The following is a 24,771-nucleotide window of genomic DNA, read 5'->3' on the forward strand; positions in this document are numbered from 1 at the left end:
TTTAATTTGTGCAAAAGGATCCGTGTTGGATCTGCTCCTATATTTGGCACATGATTGCAATAATCTTTACAAATATTGCATCTATGGCTTTCTGATGCAGTCCTAGTATGAAAGATAACCATTTTTTTCCTCTAAATTTTCATGTGATTTAGCGAAATAAAAATAGAAATAATCAATGTTATTGTTATGGGATCCCTGTGTCGCACGTGACTTCGTTCAAGCGCGCGTGGCGGGTAAACAGATTTGTATTTTTTCAAGTGTTTTTGAACTAATTTTGTTCATAATGAAGCTTGAATTATCCTTCCTTCCACCTTAACTACAGCTGAACTACTTCTACAAGGCTGTCGCATTGAAAAAAGCTGGAAAACTTTCTAGGAACGAGACAAAATGAGCATTTTGGGCCGACGTTCGTTGGAAGTGTATGACCGATGACAGACGTCAGGAACGAAAACTTGCTCAGAAATTGTAGGTAAAAAGGCTTCTTTTTAAACTATTCTTACACGTTGTCTATTAAAACTTAAGATAATTTGTATGACAAGTCAGCTAGGATAAGGTTATTGTGTTATTTTGTTATTTTATTTTGTGTCTAATTTTTCGAATCGTACATTTGGAAACATATAATAATTTGGAATATTTCTTTCAAAAATCTTAAAACATGAATGAAAACATCTTTGCATTGCAGTTATAATGTAGTAATGGAAGACCTGAAGTCTAGAGTTCTAACGTTTATTGAAGAAAACCAAAGTTTTGAGGGAATTTTATCAGAGGTGAGAACTTGGGATGCGATTGGCTAATGAGACAAAGCAAGGTGCAACATTGCAAGCAACAAATTTGAATCGGGGTGACACACATTGCCATCAAATCACGCAACATCGCTTGTGTCAGCCTGCTTTGTTAAGATATTTGGTCAGCAGTTATAAATTTGTGCAAACTGATTGGCTCGAAATTTTAAAATGTTGCAGCCTTGTCTAAGCCATGTTCACATGATGAAATTTGTTGTGCGCAATGTTGCAAGAGCAGAGCGCGATTCAACTTCAGATTTGTTGCATGCAACATTGCATGCAACAAGTTTCAGGTGTACACACGCTGCAACAGTCCTGTTGCGTTCAATGTTGCATCGCGTGTCAGACTTTAATGGGACAGATTTTTTTCTGTTGTCAATCAAAAATAATACGTCGATACCTTTTATGTTTTTGACTGGCAGTAGTGAAAAAACAATTTCACAACAAGCCGTTGAAATGGCCAGAACTGAAACTTGTCGGGTAAAATCTTTGCTTTGCCGGTCATTTAATTTGACCAGTAACATTGAGCCAGTAATGAGGTATGACTGAGCTAAAACATGACTCAACTGACCAGCCATCATTTTAAGCCCTGAGAACTGGGGATTCTTCATGTTAAAAGAAAGTATTTGAATACAATTCCTCCATAACCCTCCCCTCCCATGTGAAATTCTAATCCCATGCCATGGTAAAGGTATGGAAATAGTCCCTTTTCTCATTCTGTAAATACCGCTGTGTTTTAAGACTGAAGACTCATCTCTGCAAGAGTAAATCATTTGCAATTTGTTAACTTTAATGTAAAGAATGTGCAGCTTGAGCAATACCAATGTTTTGAAATCCCACAGACTTTTAATGGTATCTGTGAATAGCTGACTTATAAACGAGGCTAAGCCTGTGCAATTGAGTCTGTAATAATAATAATAATAATAATGATAATAATCTTCAAAGACAGTGGTATGCATTGAATGTGAAACTGGTGTATTTATTGGATTTCCATATTTTTTCCTTATTTAGACATATAATGAAGGTAAAGCGTCTCCAGATAGTTTACAACTTGGATTCAAAGAGGATTCTAGTTCAGCTGATGGTAATGTTTTGTTTATTTTAAAAAAGCATCAAAATTAATGTGCAGCCACTCCAAATGGGACCTTTGTTATAAAGTTAACCAATCACATTGTGAAAATTGGAACCAATCAGAAGAGAGCAGAATCAGTATCACATTGACTTCAGCCAATCACAAATCTTGGCTTATTTGTTTCTTGCTTTTATAATCATGTACTAGGTTGAAAAGCTCAATAAACAGTTGAATATTTGGTGTAATTTTAAAACTCATTTAATGTTTAGATAAATTATCTTTAAAAAAAGATATAGAGGATATTACATAGGCACGCGGAGATACAAATTTTATCTTTGATAAAGATCTCTCATGAGTGAGCGCAGCGAATCCTTGAAAAGTCCTCGAATTGAAAACACGTTTTTAAGGGCGCTTGAAAAGCCCTTGAAAATAGGGGAAAACGCCAAAACTCCTGGAATACTCCTTGAAATTAATGCAAACTTGATGTTATTTCTAACTTTCCTTTTAAAATAAATAACAATTATAATTGAATGAAGAGTTTCTGGTTGCTTGTTTACTGGTTCGTTGCGTGTCATGATTGTTTTTTATTGGTGGACGTGGCCCCGGCTGAATTAGCTGCACTGTAACATTGAATCAATGTTTAAACCACATTCTAATACAAAAAACTTTATCCTTGAAAATCAAATTTTTGTGTTTGAAAAGTGCTTAAAAAGTCCTTGAATTTTGAAACAAAAATGTAGCATGAACCCTGATTCTAGTCAATAACCATTGGTGAGCACAAGTTATCTGTGGGTATTTGGTGTATGTTTACTTTGTTGCATTATTGATTTCAGATTGTGTACATGTGTTGAAAAACCAGGCCAAAAGGGCTTCCTGTGCATTGGACCTCTTGGCTGCCGAGTCCTTGGCTAAAGGATTGGTTAAAGAAGTCTTGACTGGTTGCCATGGAAATGGTCAGCAGTTCCTTGACCAGAAGCAAAATGTATGTAGTTGAGGCCTTGAAACCTTGGGGTGCCAGTAATGTGCCTCCTCTTATTACATCTGTGCTTAAGAGCTCATTCCTCTCATTAATCAACTAGACACTTAAATAAAGAGATTTATTAGTATTTATAAATTTATGTAATCATGGTGTGTGTCTGGTTCTATTTGGCTTAGGCTGCACGCCATATATCAGTAAAACAATTACTAGCCATGTAGCACTGTAAAGTATTTAGTTATCAACAATAGCTAAGAATTCACTCAAACATGAACCAAACAAAGACATGTAGAGGTATTTTCTTTCCACCCCTTTTTTTTATCCTTTGCGACAATGCTTCCCTTCACAGTTCCCTGCGCCACCTTGAAACATCACCGTTCCTGTGCATAGAAGCAAGACTGGTAATGACCTTGCAATGATAGAGACCTTTTTTGACACCTTGGACAATTATTCATGTGTGTCTATCAACCTTGCTTCAATGCACAGACACGGTTACCTTTCAAGATGGCGCAGGAAACCATGGAGGGGACTATTTTTCACTTTTCATTTGGCTTGGAATTATTGACTTCAACTTGTATGCTTTCCCAATATCTGGTATTGCATAACGACCTCTATGCATAAAATAAACAATAAATGTTCTTTGCAATGATTTCCTTCTATAGGCTGTTGTTTCTACCATCATAAAGATAATCAAGATCCTTCTATCAGAGAAGTCTTTTAACAGAGTCCACTTTGCCAAGTGTCTTTCCTCAGAAAACAAACAAGAGGTACGAGTAATACTTTGTATTTTCATTAAGTAGTACTCCAGCGACAACTGGGTATCCAATTCGCTTGTTTTGCCACGATGTTACAATGGGGGGAGGGGTATGCTGCTGTGAGCCTGTTATCCAGCAACAACTGGGTGCCAGATTTTATTTTACTGGGTGCCATAATCCTTGTCAGATATCAGTTCAGGGCTCGAAATAGAAAACTTTTTTAGCCAGCCATAGTAAAGGAGCATGGTAAAAGGAGGTCATTCCAGTACATTTTGCATGCCATTTTATTATTCATTTGGCAGAGCATCCTTATTTTTGCCTGGCAAACCTGAAATTTGTCCTTTCATTTGGCCATTGGCAGGCTGCTATTTAGAGCCCTGTAGTTGCTTAGATGACAAGCTTGAATCTTTTCAATTTTGGGTTCTTTGGAGTCTCTTTTGTCCTGAGGAAGAGGGGGGGAACTCTCATGTAAAAAGGGCAGGGATGATTGTCGGAAAAAATATGTTTAACCAAATGAATTTAATCCTAAAAGAGATAATTTGGGCGTGGTCCTGTTTTAATTTTAGATTTAATTTTAGATTGTTTCTGTCGCAACAAAGAAGCTTTTGATGGACGTCAATCAAGGCGTTTCCATTACATTTTATAGGCATGTGCCCTTATTGCTTTGTGTTTTCCGACAATGTTATGGAAATGCCTTGTGATTGACATCCAGCAAATCCTTATTCGTTGCGACAGAAGCAATCGCTATAGGGCTGTGATCGAAAATGGCTGTAATTATTCACACATAACAACATTTCAATATTATTCCATATCAAATCTTCAGGGCCAGATTCTTCCTATAGAAGTGTTCTGGAGACTCCACACCTGTCACATCTTGTCCTTCAACACATATCTCGCCTGGTAAGCCTTCTGCATGCAGCATTCTCTGCATAGAACAACTCACATGTTTATTAATATTGTAGGGGTGGGGAGGGGGAATACAGAACCTTCACTGGAGAGGCATGTCAAACAAAAATGTTTTACATGATCATGAACAGACATTAAACCAATGAGCCATTGGAAAAGGATAATGTTCCAGTCAATATGGGTGCCTTGTAAGACAGGCCTATGCCTTCATAATAAAATGACATCTTCAAATGTTTTTTGTTTGTGAGTCCTTTTGAGCAATAGCATTCAATAGAGATGCTGAAATATAAATTTTAGTTACAATATGGTTCTAATTAAGCAAAGTTAACTTGGAGCAAAATCTGTTCAGTAGTATGATTAGCTCTTAACTGTGCATGCTCTCTAGCTGTTGCTCGGCCACATGGTTTGCTTTGCCAGTTGCTTGTGTTTCTCTCTTTGGCCCCACCCTCCCTGCCCTTGGGATTAGATATGGTAAGCAATTCCATTGTGCATACAGTGTGACAGGTACCAAAGTTGGCCAGTGCAAGTTTGCCATGGTTACCTGTTTACTAGCCTCGTTTATTGCCCAGTTTGCTGACGGGCACCAGATCCTCCATCTTTTGAAGCAATAAGTTAAAAACCATTAAAAGACTCAATATTTTAACCTTTTCCCCCAGCTGTTCCTCTAATCCATTATCATGCCATGCAATAACCAAGGGTTTGATAGATGTCTGCAATGCTACATCACTCTCACAACAAGAAAAAGAGAAACAAGAAAGCATGCTGTCAGGTAGAGTGAACCCTGAAAAAACCTATGGGATGATCTGAGTCAGGGCATGGCTAACTCACAGATTGAACCCTAAAACAATCTCTGGGCTGATCTAAGTCAGGGCATGGCTAACTCACAGATTGAACCCTAAAACAACCTCTGGGATGATCTAAGTCAGGGCATGGCTAACTCACAGATTGAACCCTAAAACAATCTCTGGGCTGATCTAAGTCAGGGCATGGCTAACTCAGATCAAACCCTGAAACAACCTCTGGGCTGATCTAAGTCAGGGTATGCCTAACTCACAGACAGAGCCCTGTAACAACCTCTGGGCTGATCTAAGTCAGGGCATGGCTAACTCACAGATAGAACCCTAAATCAATCTCTGGGCTGACCTAAGTCAGGGCATGGCTAACTCACAGATTGAACCCTGAAACAACCTCTGGGCTGATCTAAGTCAGGGCATGCCTAACTCACAGATAGAACCCTATAACAACCTCTGGGCTGATCTAAGTCAGGGCATGGCTAACTCACAGATCAAACACAGAAACAACCTCTGGGCTGATCTAAGTCAGGGCATTGCTAATTCACAGATCAAACCCTGTAACAACCTCTGGGCTGATCTAATTCAGGGCATGGCTAACTCACAGATCAAATTGAAAATAGCATACTGGTCTTAAATGAGATTATAAGTGATTTTTTCTCATGTGTTTGCAGTACTTCTTGCTGTTATTGTACCATTGGGATACAAAGAGAAGGATAAAGATAAGGAACCAAAGAGAACGAACCTAGAGAAGGTAAACATGCAAATATGTGGTGACATGTGTAGCGCTTTAGGACACTTGCTTTCCTGTATTGTCCAGTGTATCACAAACAACAATACAGGAAAATTGCTGTCCTAAACCTTGACAGGTATATGAACTTGGAATTACTGAAAAAAATTTTTCCAAGGCCATGGAAAACTCCTCGAATTTTCTATTAGTATTAGGTTAAAAGAAAAGATGTCAGCAAAAATCAAACAAGATCAAAATTTGCTGGCAACAGCCAAAAAATCCATTTTGCTCATATTCTAGTATAAGGTAGACCTATAGCCATAACATATCGTGGAATACTTCGTTTTTTGAAATATCGCTTTATTCCAAGAAAAATGAGAAAAACCAAATTGTAAATAAATGACCCTCTGAAAGAGCAAAAATATCCTCCAACTTCAAGGATTTCAAATATGTGTATGGGCTTCTTAGACAAATGAAATTAATATTAGATAAATGAAATTGAAAATAAAAGTGTTTTCTCTGCCAGGACTACGTTAGTTGCTTGGTGAAAACTGTTTCACTATTTCTAACGTGAAATTTTAAGTTTAAGGGTCCTGGAATATTGATGAATTTCAACCATTCCCAAGAGAATTAAATAACAAAAGACACGGCAGCCATGTTGGATGATATCACAAAAGAATTCATTGACAATTCTTTTGTTAAGTTCCTCCAACATGGCCGCCGTGAAAACCATCAATTCCTGGAATTTCATGATCTCCTAGTAGTATACGATCTGTGTTGTATTCCAGGTACCAAAAGATTACAAACTTCACCCTCTTGGTTACTCTTCTTAAGAAATCATCTTTGATTTCACTCATTTTCAACAGATTGCAGAGGATATACTTCAAAGTGTGATAGATGGTAAGGTTTTTGACATGCCTTGGCAGTCTTCTTGAGATTCATTACCTATGCCAACTTTATATTGCAATAAAACTAGATTAGAGAATGCTATCCACTCTTGGCAAGTTTCTTACAGAAAAGGCATGTTTTATTAGCTGATAACATTTTTATGCCAATGGCAGCAATGTTTTAGGTTTCTTACACAGTGAATTTTGCACAACTGTTGCAGATGTGGGTACGGCATATAATGCAACTACATACTTGCTTGCAATGTTGCATTCAGCAGTTGCACTGTATGTATTCTTTTTACTCATTTCACTGCAGCTACGAGTACAGAGCAGGGGTTTTATCAAGGGGGGCTATATTGGTAATTTGGGGGACGGGGGGAAACTAAAGCATTTCCTAGCTTAACCTATTTTATTGCTATCCCAAAATATTTTGGGCTGTTAAGCTTTTGTAGGCTAGTTCCTCTGTGGTGCCTGCCTTAGATATTACAAATCGTAATGCCTACAGAATAAAACAGTACAACTGTATTTCACCTGCATAACATCATTTATACTTTCAAAACAAAACTTGTTTATTGCTGATCAGGCTGCAGCAAACCAAGCATCTCAGCTGATCATACCACAGAAGAGGCTAACAGGTGAGGCATTTGCAGTTGTGGAAAGTGTTATCATAAAATGTCACTAAAAATGTGAAGGTGAGGTCGTTGACCTAACCCATGTTCTAAAATTAATGGCATGTTTTTGAAAAGAAATTAAAAATTATGATTGTGAAAAACGTCATCTGAAAGAAAAAGATGGGCAGAGTTACAGTATAATTATGTTAACTTCATTGTTCAGCATTGTATATGCATCATCCTCATGGTGAAAAAGTTACATTAAACAACTGTACATATTGTTTGCAGGGTTCGTGCTACTCCTAAAACTCCTTCAAAACTCCTTGAATTTAATTCAGGTTTTCAAGGGCACTTGAAAAGCTCTTGAATTTTATGATATTAGCAAAACTCCTTGAATTTTTGCTTTGATCATTACTTGCATGGTTCTGAAATAGATCTAGTCAGAAAGATTGGAAAATCTGAAAGTTGGCCATGTGCAAGCACCGTGTAAAACCTTGGCATAGTTAGCTGAACATACTCCTTGAAAATTCATTTTTGGGTCCTTGTATACTCCTTGAATAGTCCTTGAATTTTAAGTGGTTACTTCAGTACAAACCCTGTGTTTGCCACCATCACTCCCCCTTACACAGACACACCCCCACTTGTATGTCAATTCTTTTATGCCACCCGTTTCCTAATTAACAGGTTAGAAGTGTTTGAAGTAATCAGAAGGATTCCTGACATTCCAAAATCCACCATGACTTTATTCTTTTCTGCTCAGTTACACAAATTATTGTTCAAGTCCATTCCTGGTAAGACCTTTATACATTTAGTAACACTTTTTATATCAAAATAATTCACTGCAAACGTTTTCATTGTGACCAAATGGGAAGCATGGTTGTCGTACACCACTAATGTACCCCTGTCACCAATGAAAGCAGGGTTTAAATCCCAGGTTCAGTGTCTTTTATGGATTACCATGTGGATCTGTCCTCGACTTTGGGTGTTCTGAACTACACCATGTTGTGCTGGTTGGAGCACTCATAGTGGGGAGTATACCCACATACCATTATTACCATTATTCTAATAAATTTAAGTTACCTAGATAGATAGATAGATAGATTAGTTTGCATTTGTATATGTCTTAAAAAATATTGTAAAGAGCATCCTAACTCTTTTTATGTGCTTTTAAGAATCTATTATTATTATTATTATTATTATTATTATTATTTTGTGAGTAGAGTTGTTTAATGGTTCTCTACTAACTGTGCTTGGAGTGGTTTTCTCTGGTTTTCCTCCCTTCACAAGAATCCAATTCTAAATTCTGATTTGATCTTTGGGCTTTCATTTAGTATGAAGCTTAGGACTCTGTTGTGATTGTCCCACTCTGTGATACAACAGCCAAAGCCAATAGAAGTATATTTTAGTGTGCATCAGTCTTTGTATTTCTATGACATTGCATAACATACAGTTATTCCTCCTCATCATAGACTCACAAACCTCCTTTGCTGTGATGAACCAGAACAAATGGAGTTTTTCAGCTCTCTCACAAGACACAAGAACAAAATTTCAACAGGTAAGGAATATTAAATTGCTTCAATGCTAGGGAGCATTCATTTTTTAGGAGGGGGGGGATGGGCCAGAGAAATCACTTGAAATTTGTTAATTTCTTGTCCCCCCTTCCTTTATGTAGTATGAAATATTTGATGACCCCCTCCCTTTTTGACTGAGTAGATATTTAATGCCCCTCCCCCGGATACCTCCAGCCCCCTATACCCCAACCCCCCCTTTCCCTCTCCTAGAAAAGGAATGCTCCCTTAGAAACAGTAAATAGGAAACTTTGGAAAAATGATTTAATGCCCCTCCCCTGGATACCTCCAGCCATTCTCCCTCCACCCCTCCCCCCTCCTAAAAAAGGATTGCTCCCTTAGAAATAATAAATAAGAAACTTATTCTGATGTCTTTCAAATTTAAGCAGGACAAATATATTTTCGAAGGCTGTTATATTTAGACCCTCATTTATATATTTATTTTGGAAGTGTTAAATGTTAATAAAAAAATGCTTTTGCTTCATTCTTTTTACTCCAGTTCCTCTACATGTTCAAACCTGAAAATATCATGCAATTGCTCAGCCAGGCTTTTAGCAGAAAGGAGGTTAGTAAGGATATTTGTTAGATTACCATGAGACTACCTTTGCATTCCTGGTTGGAGTGTAATGTCAATGTCTTTAATTCTTAAGGTTGATTGGGGGACTACGCTATCATTTCTTGCTGTTTTCCTTGTATCTGAAGAAAGTGCTACTAAACTGATCAAAGGTGAGCATCAAAATATTCAAGAACACATTTGTATCCATTCATCTACCAACCAACACATGCATCCATTCATCTACCAACCAACACATGCATCCATTCATCTACCAACCAACACATGCATCCATTCATCTACCAACCAACACATGCATCCATTCATCTACCAACCAACACATGCATCCATTCATCTACCAACCAACATGTGCATCCATTCATCTACCAACCAACACATGCATCCATTCATCCATCAACCAACACATGCATCCATTCATCCATCAACCAACGCATGCATCCATTCATCAATCAACCAATATATGCATCCATTCATCCATCTACCAACACATGCATCCATTCATCCTCCAACCAACACATGCATCCATTCATCCACTAACCAACACATGCATCCATTCATCTACCAACCAACACATGCATCCATTCATCTACCAACCAACACATGCATCCATTCATCCATCAACCAACACATGCATCCATTCATCCACCAACCAACACATGCATCCATTCATCTACCAACCAACACATGCATCCATTCATCCACCAACAAACACATGCATCCATTCATCTACCAACCATATAACACCTGAATTTTACCATATAACACCTGAAAAATTCATTTATTATTATAAGTTCTTCTATTGCATTTTGTGATTCAGATTACACAGACCAGCTTCTTGATGAAGCTTTAACCAGTTTTGATGTGGATGCATTGAGTACAGTTTTACTGGTTATCAGACAGTGTGCTCTAGAAGGAGCTCATGTCTTCCCTTCTTATTTATCCTGGTTTAAGGTACTTGTAATTGTAATTTGTTTTTTAAATTTTTAAAAATTTTTAAAAGTTAAAATGAAAGTGTTATTTTAAAGATTGGAATTGGATGCACTTGAAATCTTTCATATTAAACATAGGAGATGTAGGGTTCAATACACCACCATAAAATGCAGTCTTCCATTCTTGCATTATTTTTCTTTGGCCATCAATCATCCCTAATACATTTTGTTGTCACAACTTTCTGTAAAGCTATTTCTAGAAAGAGTGGAAAGCCAAAAAAAAATCTTTTTAAATCATTGCAGCAATCACTGATTAGCATTCAAGCATGGAACTTGAGTTGCATTAGTGAGCACTGTCACTGCTTTGCCTACCCTGCATCTCATTCCACCATCCTCCAGGTGTAATGTTTTTACATATTATGCTTTGAGTATTGATGAGATTGATTTTCTTTTCTCTCCAGGTCAAGTTTGGTGACCAAGCAAGTTCACTCCTGAACAATAAGAAAGTTGTGCAATTCTTTTTTCAGCTTCTTAATGATTGGGTACCTTATGAACCAGCCCATTACCTGAAGGTGAGTATAGCTTGGCTCATAGTGAACAATATTTAGTTAGTGGTACCTACAAATGGAATACAGGGTTCCAAAAAAAAGAGGTTGAGTAAACAGTATTGAAGTAAAGATAATGAGAGCAGGCAGGAGAGGGGTACAGAGAATGAAGCAGAAAGACATACTGGGGTAGACAGGGTGTGCAGGGTAGAGAAGGTGTGCAGAGAAGATAGGGGTGCAAGGTAGATAGGGGTGCAGGATAGACAGGGTGCTAGATAAAAAGGGGTGTAGGACACAAAGGGGTGCAGGATGGATTGGGGTGCAGGATGGACAGGGGTGCAGGATGGACTGGGGTGCAGGATGGACAGGGGTGCACAATATACAGGGGTGCAGGATGGACAGGGGTGCAGGATGGACAGGGGTGCAGGATGGACAGGGGTACAGGATGGACAGGGGTACAGGAAGGACAAGGATGCAGGATGGACAGGGGTGCAGGATGGACAGGGGGGCAGGATGGACAGGGGTGCAGGATGGACAGGGTGTGCAGGATGGACAGAGTGTGCAGGATAGACAGGGCTGCAGGATGGACAGGGGTGCAGGATGGACAGGGCTGCAGGATGGACAGGGGTGCAGGATGGACAGGGCTGCAGGATGGACAGGGGTGCAGGATGGACAGGGGTGCAGGAAGGACAGGGATGCAGGATGGACAGGGTGTGCAGGATGGACAGGGTGTGCAGGATAGACAGGTGTGCAGGATGGACAGAGTGTGCAGGGTAGACAGGTGTGCAGGGTAAACCCGGTGTGCAGGGTAGACAGGGTGTGCAGGGTAGTCAGGTGTGCAGGGTGGACAGAGGTACAGGTTAGACAGGGGTGCAGGGTAGACAGGGTGTGCAGGGTAGACAGGGTGTGTAGAGTAGACAGGTTGGCAGGGTAGATAGGGGTGCAGATTAGACGGGGGTACAGAGTGCACAGGGTAGACAGGGGTTGCAGGATAGACAGGGTGTGCAGGATAGACAGGGGTGCAGGGTAGACATGGTGTGCAGGGTAGGGGTGAAGTATAGACAGGAGACAAGGGCATACAGGGGTGTAGGGTTGATATGAGTGCAGTGTAGACACATGTACAGAGACTCAGAATTGCAGGGTAGACTAGTTAAACTGAGAGTTAACTCTTTCAGGTTCAGATAATCAAGTCTCCAGAAGTCCCTTCCAAACTGCGTACATTTGTTCATGACTATATTGCTCTGGCCAAGACAAGACTAATGGACTTGAAGGTAGTAAATCATATGCATGAACAACTAATATATTTATAGTACACGCAACAAAATTACTCGACTCTGATTGTTCGAGAGGAGTACAATTATAGCGTTAATTGTACTCCGTAGGAAACACGGCCAAAACAATGTCAACAGCAGCAAAAAAAAGCCCTAAAAACTAATAAGAACTAATCTTTTTTATGCGTTTCAGTTGCGTGATGGACTGAAAATCAGCCACCAAATAGACAAAGTTGGACGGCGTCGCTTCACATTTTTTACTGAAATTTTGTTGAGTGAACTATAAACAAAAATCGCACGATCTTCTCGTACAATTTGGAATTAATAGACACTCGTACTCGCCTAAAGGCTCGTGCAATTACAAGAACTTTCAAAACATTACTCATGTCTATTAATACCAAATTGTACTCGAGATCATGTGATTTCCTATACAAATAACTGTGAACTTTAACTAGGATTACTTTTACTAACCATGCATGATTACAACGTGTCATTCTATGTCAAGGTGTTAAGATTCGGTTCATAACTTTATCTTTACTATTGGCTTAAAATGGCCAGAATGTAGACCAGATTTTATTAAAGGCAGGAGTATGACATTTTGAATTTTAAAAATGGAACTTAGGTCCATTCGTGTTACCAAGAGGGCTTAAAGTGCCTATGACCCCTAATTCAATATTTTCAGCATGGGTTCTACAAGAAGTGAATAAACGAATTGTGAAATATTTTCATATGATTGGAGTGATGCATCTTGGAGATATCAAGGTTTATACTTCCAGTATGCTAATGAGTGTGATGTCATAGTAGGCATTGGGGTTTATCTGTCATCATTTTAAAATCAAAACACTGATTACTATGAGAAAACAAATTGGCAATAACCTTTCTATAAACCCTGAGTAAGATAATTATGTTTTATACAGGATATTTTACTACCCCAGTAAATTTTCGTATACTTAATAATGCCTACTATGACATCACACTCATTAGCATACTGGAAGTATAAACCTTGATATCTCCAAGATGCATCACTCAAATCATATGAAAATATTTTACCACTCGACTATTTACTTCATGTAGAATCAATGCTGGAAATATTGAGTTAGGGGTCGTAGGCACTTTAAAATTACAGCCTATCAGTCGTCAGCCATCATCACAGGCTAAATTAGTTTAAGCTTGGTCATACCTCATTTCTGGCTCAATGTTTCTGTTCAAAATGACCAGCAACGCAAAGGTTTCACTGGATGAGTTCCAGTTCTGGCTGGACATTGTTCAATTTCCTGTAGTTATTTTAAGCCCTGTAACAAATTGCATTTGTCATGCTAAAAAATAAAATATTTGAGCTTTATTTTATGGGTGGAATGGATGACTGCACTGCTACAGCACTGTCTCTCATGGCTATTTAGTTTCAAAGTGCATGGGTCTCTGGTTTGATGCTAGGCTAAACTTCATCATTATGTGAGAAAAATTTGTCCGATGTGTCGTTCTCTCCCAGGGGATTTTCTCTGAATTCTCCAGTTTTTCTCCCTGTAATCAATGTGTGTAAAATGTTTGGATGTAAATCATGAGTACTGTATAATGATGGAAGAAATTATTTAACATGCATATGTTATATTACTCACCACTTACAGGAACCAATAGAGCTGGCAGGAATGTATGATCACCATGGTTCAGTTTCATTAACAGATGGAAAGTCTGAGCAGTCAAAGGTTTGGATCTGTTGTCTGTTCTTTTCTTATTCACACTTTCCCCTCTCTTTTTGTTCTTAAGTTGTGTAATGTTCCAGGGGCAGATTAAGTGAAGTGTAATCTCCCAACCCCCGATCCTCCCAGTATTTTGGGGTGGTTGAACCTAGAGTCCATTCTAAGACTATTTCGTGTGCTTCTGCCCCACTTTCTTTGTCTGCTCCTGTATCCATGTATCCCTGAAGATGTTTTGCAGTGCAGTGTCAATCAAAATGTTTGTCAGTTGTAAGGCATGTTTGGTTAGAGTATACGTAGTGGTTGTAGAGCATACTGCTAAAGAAGTGAATTAGACTGACGTTTTTCTTCATCATATTATTGAATAGCAACAAGAACAAGCCCTCAAGGATGTAGAAAAAGTGCTTGGGTCATACCAGAAGACAGGCAAAGTACCAGGAACAGTTATGGAAGCAAGGTAAGCCAATACCAACATCAATAAATGAATTAATAATAAATGAGATTTAACAGTGTAGTTCCACAGAGTGGCTCTTCTTCAACTGGATTCCTCTTGAAATTTAGGCATAGAAAAATACGGAGAACTTGAAGCACAGGAGAAAGCAATTAGCAACTCTGTTCACATACAACGCCAAGTCTAGTAATAGAACCCGGGTCACTTTGCTTGGTAAGAGGAGAGCTCTCTCACTAACTATGCCACCCATGTGCTTCCCATATTTTCGGATGACAATCACTTTTCCATGCAATAGAGAAACTCCAACTGACTGTATTCAGCAAAGAAATAATAAATGTTCTTTCTAATTATGTGTAGGTGGTGGTGTTGGTTTGATTTGGTCACAATCTTCCAAAATATCACAGCTTTATCATCTTATAATTTGTTTTTTATTTTGCTTTTAGCATCTTCAGAAAGCCTTACTTCATTGGTTACTTTCTTCCTGCTCTTCTAACCCCAAGGAAGGTATGTACGGCATAGATTTAGTAACAAGAAAATGGATATTTTAGTACTGTAATGGTTTCTTGATTACAGACCTAAGCCCTTTTTTTTCATTCATTAGATACTTCGGCGATCCTTTACTGCAGAGTTCATTCAGGGACTTATTTTCCCAAAGGGGGAGGGACTAAATGTTTATGTTTTATTCTTACAAAAGAACAAAAATTAAAATTAATGTATTAATTCTAAAAAGCTGCCATTTTGTTGCTATGAAGGGGGGAGGGGGGGGGGCTGGAGATCTTGGCCTCCCTGCCTACGACCGTGTCATTTGTATAGGTTGAGCCTTGTTTAACAGCAAGTCATTGGCAAAGTAAACTGTATTATAATTAGCCTAAATCTACTAGCGATCTATCTCAAATTTTGTCCTCTAATTGGCTGAGCTACTAATGCTGGTTGCTAACTAGTGTTTTTAACCTAATTTCAAAATTGTTCTTATCCATTTAATTGACCCATAAATTAGTAGTTTTAGATTAAGACATTTAGACCTCTTGTCTTCATGGTGTACAAGTCAGTAGCGCATCCAGCTTTTGGCAGTAGTGAACTTATAAATGAGGCTTAGTCTATTGTCATCAAATAAGTGGTATGCACTAATGAAAAAAAAGGAGTATTGTATTTAACAAAGTAATTCTTCTCTTTTGTTTGTAGCTGCCAGATACTCCTGATACAACAGCAAAGCTGATAAAAACTCTCAGCAAGTAAGTTCTTGCTTCTGTTTTGTTAGAGTATTTCTTACATTTTTATTCACATCCAACGTTGATGGGTTGCAAGGCTACAAAAAAACGAAGATATCCAAAATAGTGCCAAATAGTAATGTTTATCTAGTATACTTTATCAGGAATAATAAAGTTTAAAAATGTAAATTGTTTTGTCAAGCTCATCTTTCTTGGGGAAAAATCCAATTTCCAGTTTGTTCTAGAGTGCCTGACTAGCGAACAGAAGGTCATGCCTGAATCCTGCCTCTGGTAAAAATTAGCTTGACCAAGCTCAAACACATCTAATAGTAATAAAACATGTTTATGTTAATTTGATTGTGCAATTTTTCGAAGCCTGCTTGCTGATTCTTATTCCAAAACTTCTACTCTTACCCATCACATTTTATGGACTTTGGATAAGTTTGAAAACCCTCAAAACTGATAAAGTTATTTCAAGGCTGCCAAGTTGAAAGGCTGGACCAATGCAGTGTTTTAGCTTGAAAAGAGGATTCAATTCCTAAGGGAACGATCTTGGTTTATTTTATATATTTTACATTGTTCACTCAAAATAAGGGTAAGCTTGTTTTGCCTTGTGAATTTTGATTTTGTTTTTAATGCATCATAGGGCTAGTAAAATACCACCTAACATGCTTGATGCCTATCAAAAAGCTTGTGAGAAAATGGCTTTTGATCATGATGGTAAAGTAGTTCTATTGTGATAAACAATCATTGACATTGCTGTATGACGTTAACCATATTGCGCTACAATTATCTTTTGCTGCATTGTGAAACAAGAGTGAAGCATGGCTGATGTAATGGGTGACACAAGTGTAGTGTATGGGTACAGCAAGTGTAGTGCAGTGTGAAGCAAGTGCAGTGCATGTGTTCAGCATGTGTAGTGTATGGGTGCAGCAAGTGTAGTGTATGGGTGCAGCAAGTGTAGTGTATGTGTGCAGCAAGTGTAGTGTATGGGTGCAGCATGGCAGTGTATGTGTTCAGCAAGTGTAGTGTATGGGTGCAGCAAGTGTAGTGTATGGGTGCAGAAAGTATAGTGTATGGGTGCAGCAAGTGTAGTGTATGGGTGCAGCAAGTGTAGTGTATGGGTGTAGCAAGTGTAGTGTATGGGTGTAGCAAGTGTAGTGTATGGGTGCAGCAAGTGTAGTGCATGGGTGCAGCAAGTGTAGTGTATGGGCGTAGCAAGTGTAGTGCATCGATGCAGCAAGTGCAATGCATTTTTACCATTTTGCAATATAAAATGTTTGTGCAATGCTATATTCAGTTTAGTCTATTTGGTGTTCTTAATCTATTATCATATTGTCAATTTAACAGAGAGTTCCTCAGAAGATGACAGCCTGCTAAGTGACATTGATAGACTGAACAAGAGTCTCAAAAGCTTTACATTAGATGTACTCCATTCACTACAGGATGGTGATAAATCTAGTACCAAATCCAGTAAGTAAAGCCAGAAGAACTATGAAATCATATATATTCATTCGCAATATAGATTCACACTTCACTGGAGAAGGAACAAAGGATGTCTTTGGGTGGGATGACTGCAACCAAGTAAATCCTAAAAAGCTTGGCAATTTTTTTCTTACACATGCTTGTCACATAAAGGATTGAATAGAGCTATAATTGTGTTGACTCTTGTGTGATTTTAAGATTTTGAGGGATCTCCAACATTTTTTCTTCGTAAAAATCAATTTTTCAGTACTGAAATATTTATTCTAATTCTACACATTCTAGTCAATCACTCTCGAAATGATCTCATAAAGTTACAAAAACATTTATTGTCATTACACACGTTTTTCAATCAGTGTTTTGGTTGTCTATTTTCAGGCACGTCCTCCAGGCTGTCTCTGCTAACAACACACATTAAATTCATGATCAAGAACAGTGACATGTTGCCTGACCCCTCCCAAGTGATCCTTGATGTTTGCTCACCTGGTTTAGATCCTAAAGCTACCCAGGTATGGTTTGAGGGGGTGGGGGTAGGGTTAAAAATGTCAATTGATTGATACAGTGGTCATGATCAAGAACAGTGACATGTTGCCTGACCCCTCCCAAGTGATCCTTGATGTTTGCTCACCTGGTGTAGATCCTAAAGCTACCCAGGTATGGTTGGAGGGGAGGGGGGTAGGGGTTGAAATGTCAATTGACTGTTACATTGGTTATTCTACTTATTTGAACTCCTTAAACTTCCATATCCATGCTACTTCTTCTCAGATTGGTGATGCATTATTGAATGCTTTTTGCCGAACATGTATGGCAGTAAGAACTTTGAACTGTTCACCTAAATCAAGGTGAGAGTTTTATTCTTGTTGTAATCTGGTTTTTTAATGTCTTGATTACTTGTACATTCCGATGTCTTTTAGTCTTAAGGAGGCTGTAGACCTTGTAACTATGGAAACTATGGTGCACACTGTAGTATCTTGAATTCTAATGTTTTGATGCAGTGCATTTATTTTTTCTAACTTTTCTACAGGTTCAAGTGGGCAGTAAATTTTGTTGCCATGGTAACTTCAATACCAGCAATTCACCTGGCATTGTACTTCAGGTTATGGGATCTTCTGTGTCGTAAGGTAGGTATGCTTAAAATCTAATGTGATAGAGAAATTTGATGGAAAGAAGATATCCATAATTCCATAGTTGGGATGTGTTAACCCTCCTTAAGAAAATTCCATTATGTTCAGTCAACTAGAATCCAACATGGGGAGCAGTTGTCTACACTCTTGTAAAAAGGCCCTTTGCAGCTCATTAATCACGTGATGATTAATTCACTGACAGCAAATGAATGAACATCTTGATTCCCATGGGTGAAATATACTGGTGAGCAAACAAAATTTCTACAACCTGTTTCAAAAGATCATAATAAAACTGCATTTCGTGACACACTGGTTACACATCATTCCATTCAGTTCCTTACAAGTAGCTAAAAAGAATCACAAATTTAAAATAAATAAATAAAATTTGCTCACCAGTACGGACACATGACAGTTAACTGCAAAGGGCCTATTAAAGTCATTTTTCTTGGGGTATGGATAACTACACACTAGATGCCCTCCTCAGACCCTCCCCACCCCTTGGAAATTCCAATCCCCCTCCAATAGGGGAGGTATGGATATTTTCTGGTACTAAACAATATATCTTCCTCAGACCCTCCCCGCCCCTTGGATTTCGCAATCCCCCTCCATGGGGAGGTATGGATATTTTCTGGTACTACACGATATACCCTCCTCAGACCCTCCCCACCCCATGGAAATTCCAATCCCCCTCCATGGGGAGGTATGGATATTTTCTGGTACTACACAATATACCCTCCTCAGACCCTCCCCACCCCTTGGAAATTCCAATCCCCCTCCATGGGGGATGAGGGAGGTATGGATATTTTCTGGAACTACACAATATATCTTTCTACCTCCACCTCTTGGAAATTCCAATCCCCCTCCATAACCACCTCTTCAGACCCTTTTCTCCCCTCATAATCTTAAATTGCCCTCCATCAAGGGGTTAAGAAATTGTCTGGAACTACTAAGTAGAGGGATTAATTATAGAACTAATGCTTTAGTATGGTTATTATTTACAGGGTGCAGACCTTTGTCTTACAGTGCAGCACATTCAGGGTCTAGCGGCATTTCTGTGTCACCTCAGCTCTCAGGAACAAGAGATGACACCAATAACATTACTGCTCAATGGGGAATCATTCAGCAATGATCAGAATAAAAATCATGTGAGTAGCCTAGTTATATGACTACAAACCTTATAACTGAAAAATTTCACTTGATAAGACTTGTATAAATGTGTAGTTCCAGAAAATTTCCATACCCACCTTGGAGGAAATTTGATAAAAGGTCCCCCCCCTCTGAAATTTAAAGTTTCCTTCCATTACAAACCTTGTAATTTTGTTCTTACTCTGACCCCCACCCCTATGGAATTACCAATTTTCTTCTATGCCAATGTTGTAATTTTATTTTTCCTACTGACCCCCCACCCCCTGAGAATTTCCAATTTCCTCCATGGTTGGGTATGGATATTTTCTGGAACCAAAAAATACCATATCAAGAATACAATACTACCCAAGTGTGCCAATGCAGCATTCATGGTCTTAGGCCCTGGTTAAACGAGGAAAAAAGTTTGCAGAAACATGTTTCCCGAGCACATGTTCCCTGATGATTTCAAGTTTAGCCACATGCGAAACATTGCTACGTGCAAGAAATTTTGCTTCCAAGATGTAAAAATGTTTCTGCTGTGCGACAGAAACATTTCATGCTTCCAAGACGCATGGAAATAATGTTTCCCACTGTTTCCTTGTTTAGCCACGAAAGTTGACATTCTAAAAGTTCATTATTTAGCAACGCTAGCTCTATCTTGAAAGTAAGCATGCGCTAACCGATATTGAGTAAACATGTTTCCTGATTTTCCCTGACAGTTTTGCCACCTTTGGAAACATTTAAGAAAACATGTGTCCTTGTTTAGCCAGGGCCTTAGAATATCTAAGGAAAAGGTGCTGCTGCAGTAAAAAGACTTATTGTATTTTGTTTCCTAGATTTGTTCATTTGTTGAGTCAATATTCAATGCCTTACCCTTTACTTCTTTCAAATGGATGGAATTCACTGTTAGGTAATTTGATTATTAGGTTTATAGCTTATATATATTGATTTTTATTTTTGGGAGTAAATATTGCACTAAGGAAACCAATTGGTTTTCTATAGTTGTCAAATAATTGCCACTTTCTTCTGAAATGCAAAATCTTTGTTATTGCTGGTTTCGCTTGACATTGTCATGAATCGTGCAGAATGTTCAACAGCTAAAACCCAAGTTTTCAATAGGCTAAGAATTCTTTCTGGTTTACAGCACATGGTGGTCAGTGTTTGACCCAAGTAGAAGCAGACAATTAGATTCAAAGACTTTAATCAGCTGATTGAAAATCAATAATAGAATTCTGTCTGACAGTACATGATGGTCAGTGTTTGACCACCATCTAGAGCAGATATAGAGATTCAGCTGATTGAATCCCAGCAATAGCACAATATGTGCATGCTTACTTTTTACCTACCTTTAACCCTGTAAGGTCCACCCCAAAAAAAGAATTCACCCAATGTACTCCAGCTGATTGAAACCCAGCAATAGCATCACCCTGTGAGGGCCACCCCAAACAAGAATTCAGCCTCAAACTGCACCTAAAACTTAGTTATTGATATCTGTATGTTCTGTAGGTTAAGTAGTGCTTACCTCCAACATGCTGCTGAGGCATTTGCTAGTATCACAACACCCACATCCATGGACGACAATAGAGGTACAGCAAAGTGAATACTCAGTATTTTTGATAGACTTGCTCCAAGTCAACCTCTCTGAGACTCACAGAGTCACAAGTGCAGCAAGTAGAAAAAGAGAGTGTTGAAGTTGTGAGAGGATGACTTGTTCCTCATGCAGGATTCTCGTTTGTGGTTTGCACCAATAATGGTGTGTATTGCTGTAACATTGCTAAATTTTTGTACATTGATAGAGCATGAGCATAATTCTAGGACCCATTTATGTAGATTTCCCTTGTGTGTGATGTCAGCAGCTCAATCTGGGGGACAAAACAAAAGAATTCCAATCTCATGAGAATTGGAACCTACTATTTCGTCCCCAAATTGAGCTGCATTCCAAAGTGCTGTAATGGGTCTATAATAAGCGGGAAACAAGTTGGAAGAGTACTTTGTCCAGCACGCATGATCCTGGTTGAGCTGCGAGCGTGGACTAATATGGAGGCAAAGGATCATATCTTCAAAGGATCTTTTATGGTGCCATGCATTTGTATAATATTAGTATGGACAAATAACTGCCATTTTAATTCAAATTAAAACCTGTTTTCAATGTTTATTTTTAAAATCAAAACATGTACTGATTTAGGTGATTTTTGTCATTTTAAATAGGACATCACTCTCATTCCTCTGAATGTTGTCCGTTAAATGGTTAAAAATGAGTACTGTCTTACTAAATCTTTAATCTTTGTCCTTCATTAACATTCAGATAATTCTACTTGTCTTGTTCCTGTCACAATCATCAAAAAGGTGAGTTTCTAATACATTATTTAGATACGATTTCTCTGAGTGTCTTTCTTTGGATGGCATGTATTTACCATGTCAGAGGTTTTAACCAATTTTACTGATTATTGAAAGTAAGAAGAAGAATAGTTGTACACCATCTGTGCACATGGAAGTAAAACATTGCTGTTTTTTTAACTGTCAGCTTTGGTATGCAGCTCATCGTCTTTCATTTGGTGTTCAGTCTTTGCAGATAACAAATGACTCATTCAGTAAGTGAGCTGTGAATATGTCTTGTGTATCTATAACAGTGAAGAATGTCCAGTTTTCTGCTTGAAGGGTGTTGGCTAACAGCATACCTACCAACACCCCACTGTAACACACCAACTCCCCATCGTAACACACCAACACCCTACTGACAACCCAGCAACCCCCTACTGACAACCCACCAAAACCCTTCTGGCAAGCCACCAACACCCTACTGACAACCCAGCAACCCCCTACTGACAACCCACCAACACCCTTCTGGCAAGCCACCAACACCCTACTGACCACCTACCTACACCCTACTAACAACCTACCAACACCTTACTGACAACCTATCAACACCCTACTGACCACCTACCAACACCCTACTGACCACCCACCAACACTTTACTGACAACTTACCAACACCCTACTGATCACCCACCAACACCCTACTGACAACCTACCAACACCCTACTGACAACCCACCAACACCCTACTGACAGCCTACCAACACCTTACTGACAACCTATCAATACCCTACTGATCACCCACCAACACCCTACTGACCACCTACCAACACCCTACTGACCACCTACCAACACCCTACTGATCAACTACCAACACCCTACTGACCACCTACCAACACCCTACTGACCACCTACCAACACCCTACTGACCACCTACCTACACCCTACTGACAACCTACCAACACCTTACTGACAACCTATCAACACCCTACTGATCACCCACCAACACCCTACTGACCACCTACCAACACCCTACTGACCACCTACCAACACCCTACTGACCACCCACAAACACCCTACTGACAATTTACCAACACCCTACTGACCACCTACCTACACCCTACTGACAACCTATCAACACCCTACTGACCACCTACCAACACCCTACTGACCACCCACCAACACTTTACTGACAACTTACCAACACCCTACTGATCACCCACCAACACCCTACTGACAACCTACCAACACCCTGCTGACCACCTACCAACACCCTACTGACCACCTACCAACACCCTACTGACCACCTACCAACACCCTACTGACCACCCACAAACACCCTACTGACCAACTACCAACACTCTACTGACCACCTACTAGCATCAACTTGATATTCACTGCTTTTTTCTTTCAGTCAACACATTGGACATTCTTAATACAGTAACATCATCTGCTTTGTACAGAAGACTTTTGGCATTAGCCCCAAAGGTAAGTTTTATTTGTTGAAAAATACAGTACATCTCTAGCTAGGTATTGCAGTATAACAATTCTGCCCCACTCAGTAATCAAAATTGAATCATCATCATAACCTAATGCTGTTGATACTTCCAAATTCTATACTCTTCTCTTGTTGTTTATTTCTAGGTTTCTCTTGGAGATTGGCTGACTTGGGAGATGATGTTGTGTGGACAAGATGATTTTCTATCTGATGCTGACTGGTAGGCTTGTATTAGAGCTATAGACCCCTTGCATTGAATTCCTAGAGGAATTAATCTGTGGGACAAAACAATAGGGCATCTTTTCTTATGGAAAAACAATCCATTGTTTTGTCTCCCTGAACAATTCCTCAAGGGACTGAGTGCAAGGGGTCTATAAAAGAGTTAACACCTGGCATGCATGCATGCATTCAGTCAATGTAAATGAGCGCATTCTCTACTTTCACATCCCCATAATGCCTTGCGTTTTTGGGGGGTAACCAATCAAAAAACTGTCCCAAATTGAAAGGTTTCTTAATTGAATTTATACTATACCTGCTTTTATCTGTACAATACTGATTATCAGTTTATTCCAAGTTATTTTTGTGTGTACAGATCATCAAGAGTTTTGGTCTTACAGAAAATGTATTGACTTACAAAAAAATGTTTAAAATTTACCTTAAACGTCTTCAAGCCTCTATCTTTTTCTGTTTTTTAATTCTTCATTTTATCTTTGGATACCATACAAGGTATTTTCAACATTGTCTGATCAGCCTTCAGCAAAATAAGTGGGTTTTTACCCTCTGGTTACCCCCCACAGACGCAAAGGATTATGGGGATGTGAAAGTCGAGAATAGGGTAGAACCATATAAGAGTGGTATGATATAGCTTCAGCTCTAGTTTTCCAAGTACTAAAAAAAAGAAAATACAAGTAGTGCATTCTGAGACATGAATGATCAGACATTGTTAAAAATGAATTATATGTATCACATGGGCATGAATGTTTGTCATGTTGTAGGCATCAATACCATGAGGTGACAGTGATGGGACACTTTTTACCAATGTCCTTGAAGGATGGAGGATGTGATGGTGACTACAGAACAGCTTGTTCAATTATACTTGATCAAATACTAGACAACAAATTGAAGTAAGTATCTTTTTACCATCTTAACTGGATACCTATACCTACCTACTTAGCCAACCACCCATTCATCCGCCCCTCTTATCCATCCATCTCTTTCCTTCCATCCATCCTATCCTTCCATACATAATATCCATCGGTCAATCCTATCCTTCCATCCATCCTATTCTTCCATTCATCCTATCCATCCATCCATCCATCCATCCATCCATTCATCACCTACCTGGCCAGCTTACTTACTCAACCACCCACTCATCTACTCCTCTCACCTCTCATAGATCCATCTCTAATTCCATCTATCCTATCCTTCCTCATATCCTATCAAGTATCCTATCCTTCTATCCATCTTATCCATCCAC

At 38.9% G+C, this 24,771-nt stretch overlaps 1 protein-coding gene across 4 annotated transcripts in view; it reads left to right on the plus strand.

Annotated features, from left to right (window-relative positions):
- Positions 1 to 226: 226 nt before the first annotated feature.
- LOC116303993 (Fanconi anemia group A protein homolog) overlaps positions 227 to 24,771 on the plus strand; it is a 55,932-nt gene continuing 31,387 nt past the window's right edge. For 3 of the 4 annotated variants that reach the window (XM_089033896.1, XM_089033897.1, XM_089033899.1), the window contains exons 1-34: positions 227 to 465; positions 683 to 767; positions 1,794 to 1,866; positions 2,688 to 2,836; positions 3,493 to 3,597; positions 4,409 to 4,485; positions 5,148 to 5,260; positions 5,957 to 6,036; positions 6,879 to 6,912; positions 7,483 to 7,534; positions 8,195 to 8,301; positions 8,980 to 9,065; positions 9,578 to 9,643; positions 9,729 to 9,804; positions 10,470 to 10,603; positions 11,043 to 11,153; positions 12,302 to 12,397; positions 14,023 to 14,100; positions 14,460 to 14,548; positions 14,986 to 15,046; positions 15,725 to 15,774; positions 16,397 to 16,470; positions 17,101 to 17,223; positions 17,611 to 17,741; positions 17,998 to 18,074; positions 18,257 to 18,353; positions 19,358 to 19,501; positions 20,318 to 20,391; positions 20,988 to 21,067; positions 21,787 to 21,827; positions 22,006 to 22,072; positions 23,211 to 23,284; positions 23,441 to 23,514; positions 24,290 to 24,418. In XM_089033896.1, the coding sequence (XP_088890022.1) occupies positions 422 to 465; positions 683 to 767; positions 1,794 to 1,866; positions 2,688 to 2,836; positions 3,493 to 3,597; positions 4,409 to 4,485; positions 5,148 to 5,260; positions 5,957 to 6,036; positions 6,879 to 6,912; positions 7,483 to 7,534; positions 8,195 to 8,301; positions 8,980 to 9,065; positions 9,578 to 9,643; positions 9,729 to 9,804; positions 10,470 to 10,603; positions 11,043 to 11,153; positions 12,302 to 12,397; positions 14,023 to 14,100; positions 14,460 to 14,548; positions 14,986 to 15,046; positions 15,725 to 15,774; positions 16,397 to 16,470; positions 17,101 to 17,223; positions 17,611 to 17,741; positions 17,998 to 18,074; positions 18,257 to 18,353; positions 19,358 to 19,501; positions 20,318 to 20,391; positions 20,988 to 21,067; positions 21,787 to 21,827; positions 22,006 to 22,072; positions 23,211 to 23,284; positions 23,441 to 23,514; positions 24,290 to 24,418 (2,951 nt within the window). In that variant the 5' untranslated portion in view covers positions 227 to 421. Of the gene's footprint in view, positions 470 to 682; positions 768 to 1,793; positions 1,867 to 2,687; positions 2,837 to 3,492; positions 3,598 to 4,408; positions 4,486 to 5,147; positions 5,261 to 5,956; positions 6,037 to 6,878; positions 6,913 to 7,482; positions 7,535 to 8,194; positions 8,302 to 8,979; positions 9,066 to 9,577; positions 9,644 to 9,728; positions 9,805 to 10,469; positions 10,604 to 11,042; positions 11,154 to 12,301; positions 12,398 to 14,022; positions 14,101 to 14,459; positions 14,549 to 14,985; positions 15,047 to 15,724; positions 15,775 to 16,396; positions 16,471 to 17,100; positions 17,224 to 17,610; positions 17,742 to 17,997; positions 18,075 to 18,256; positions 18,354 to 19,357; positions 19,502 to 20,317; positions 20,392 to 20,987; positions 21,068 to 21,786; positions 21,828 to 22,005; positions 22,073 to 23,210; positions 23,285 to 23,440; positions 23,515 to 24,289; positions 24,419 to 24,771 lie in introns of all 4 variants that reach the window. The other variant, XM_089033898.1, reaches the window with a different exon arrangement.

Source organism: Actinia tenebrosa, unplaced genomic scaffold (genome assembly GCF_029948245.1).
Source record: "Actinia tenebrosa isolate PJP-AT-01 unplaced genomic scaffold, QUT_ActTen_1.0 PGA_scaffold2__45_contigs__length_23673736, whole genome shotgun sequence".
Classification (NCBI taxonomy): domain Eukaryota; kingdom Metazoa; phylum Cnidaria; class Anthozoa; order Actiniaria; family Actiniidae; genus Actinia; species Actinia tenebrosa.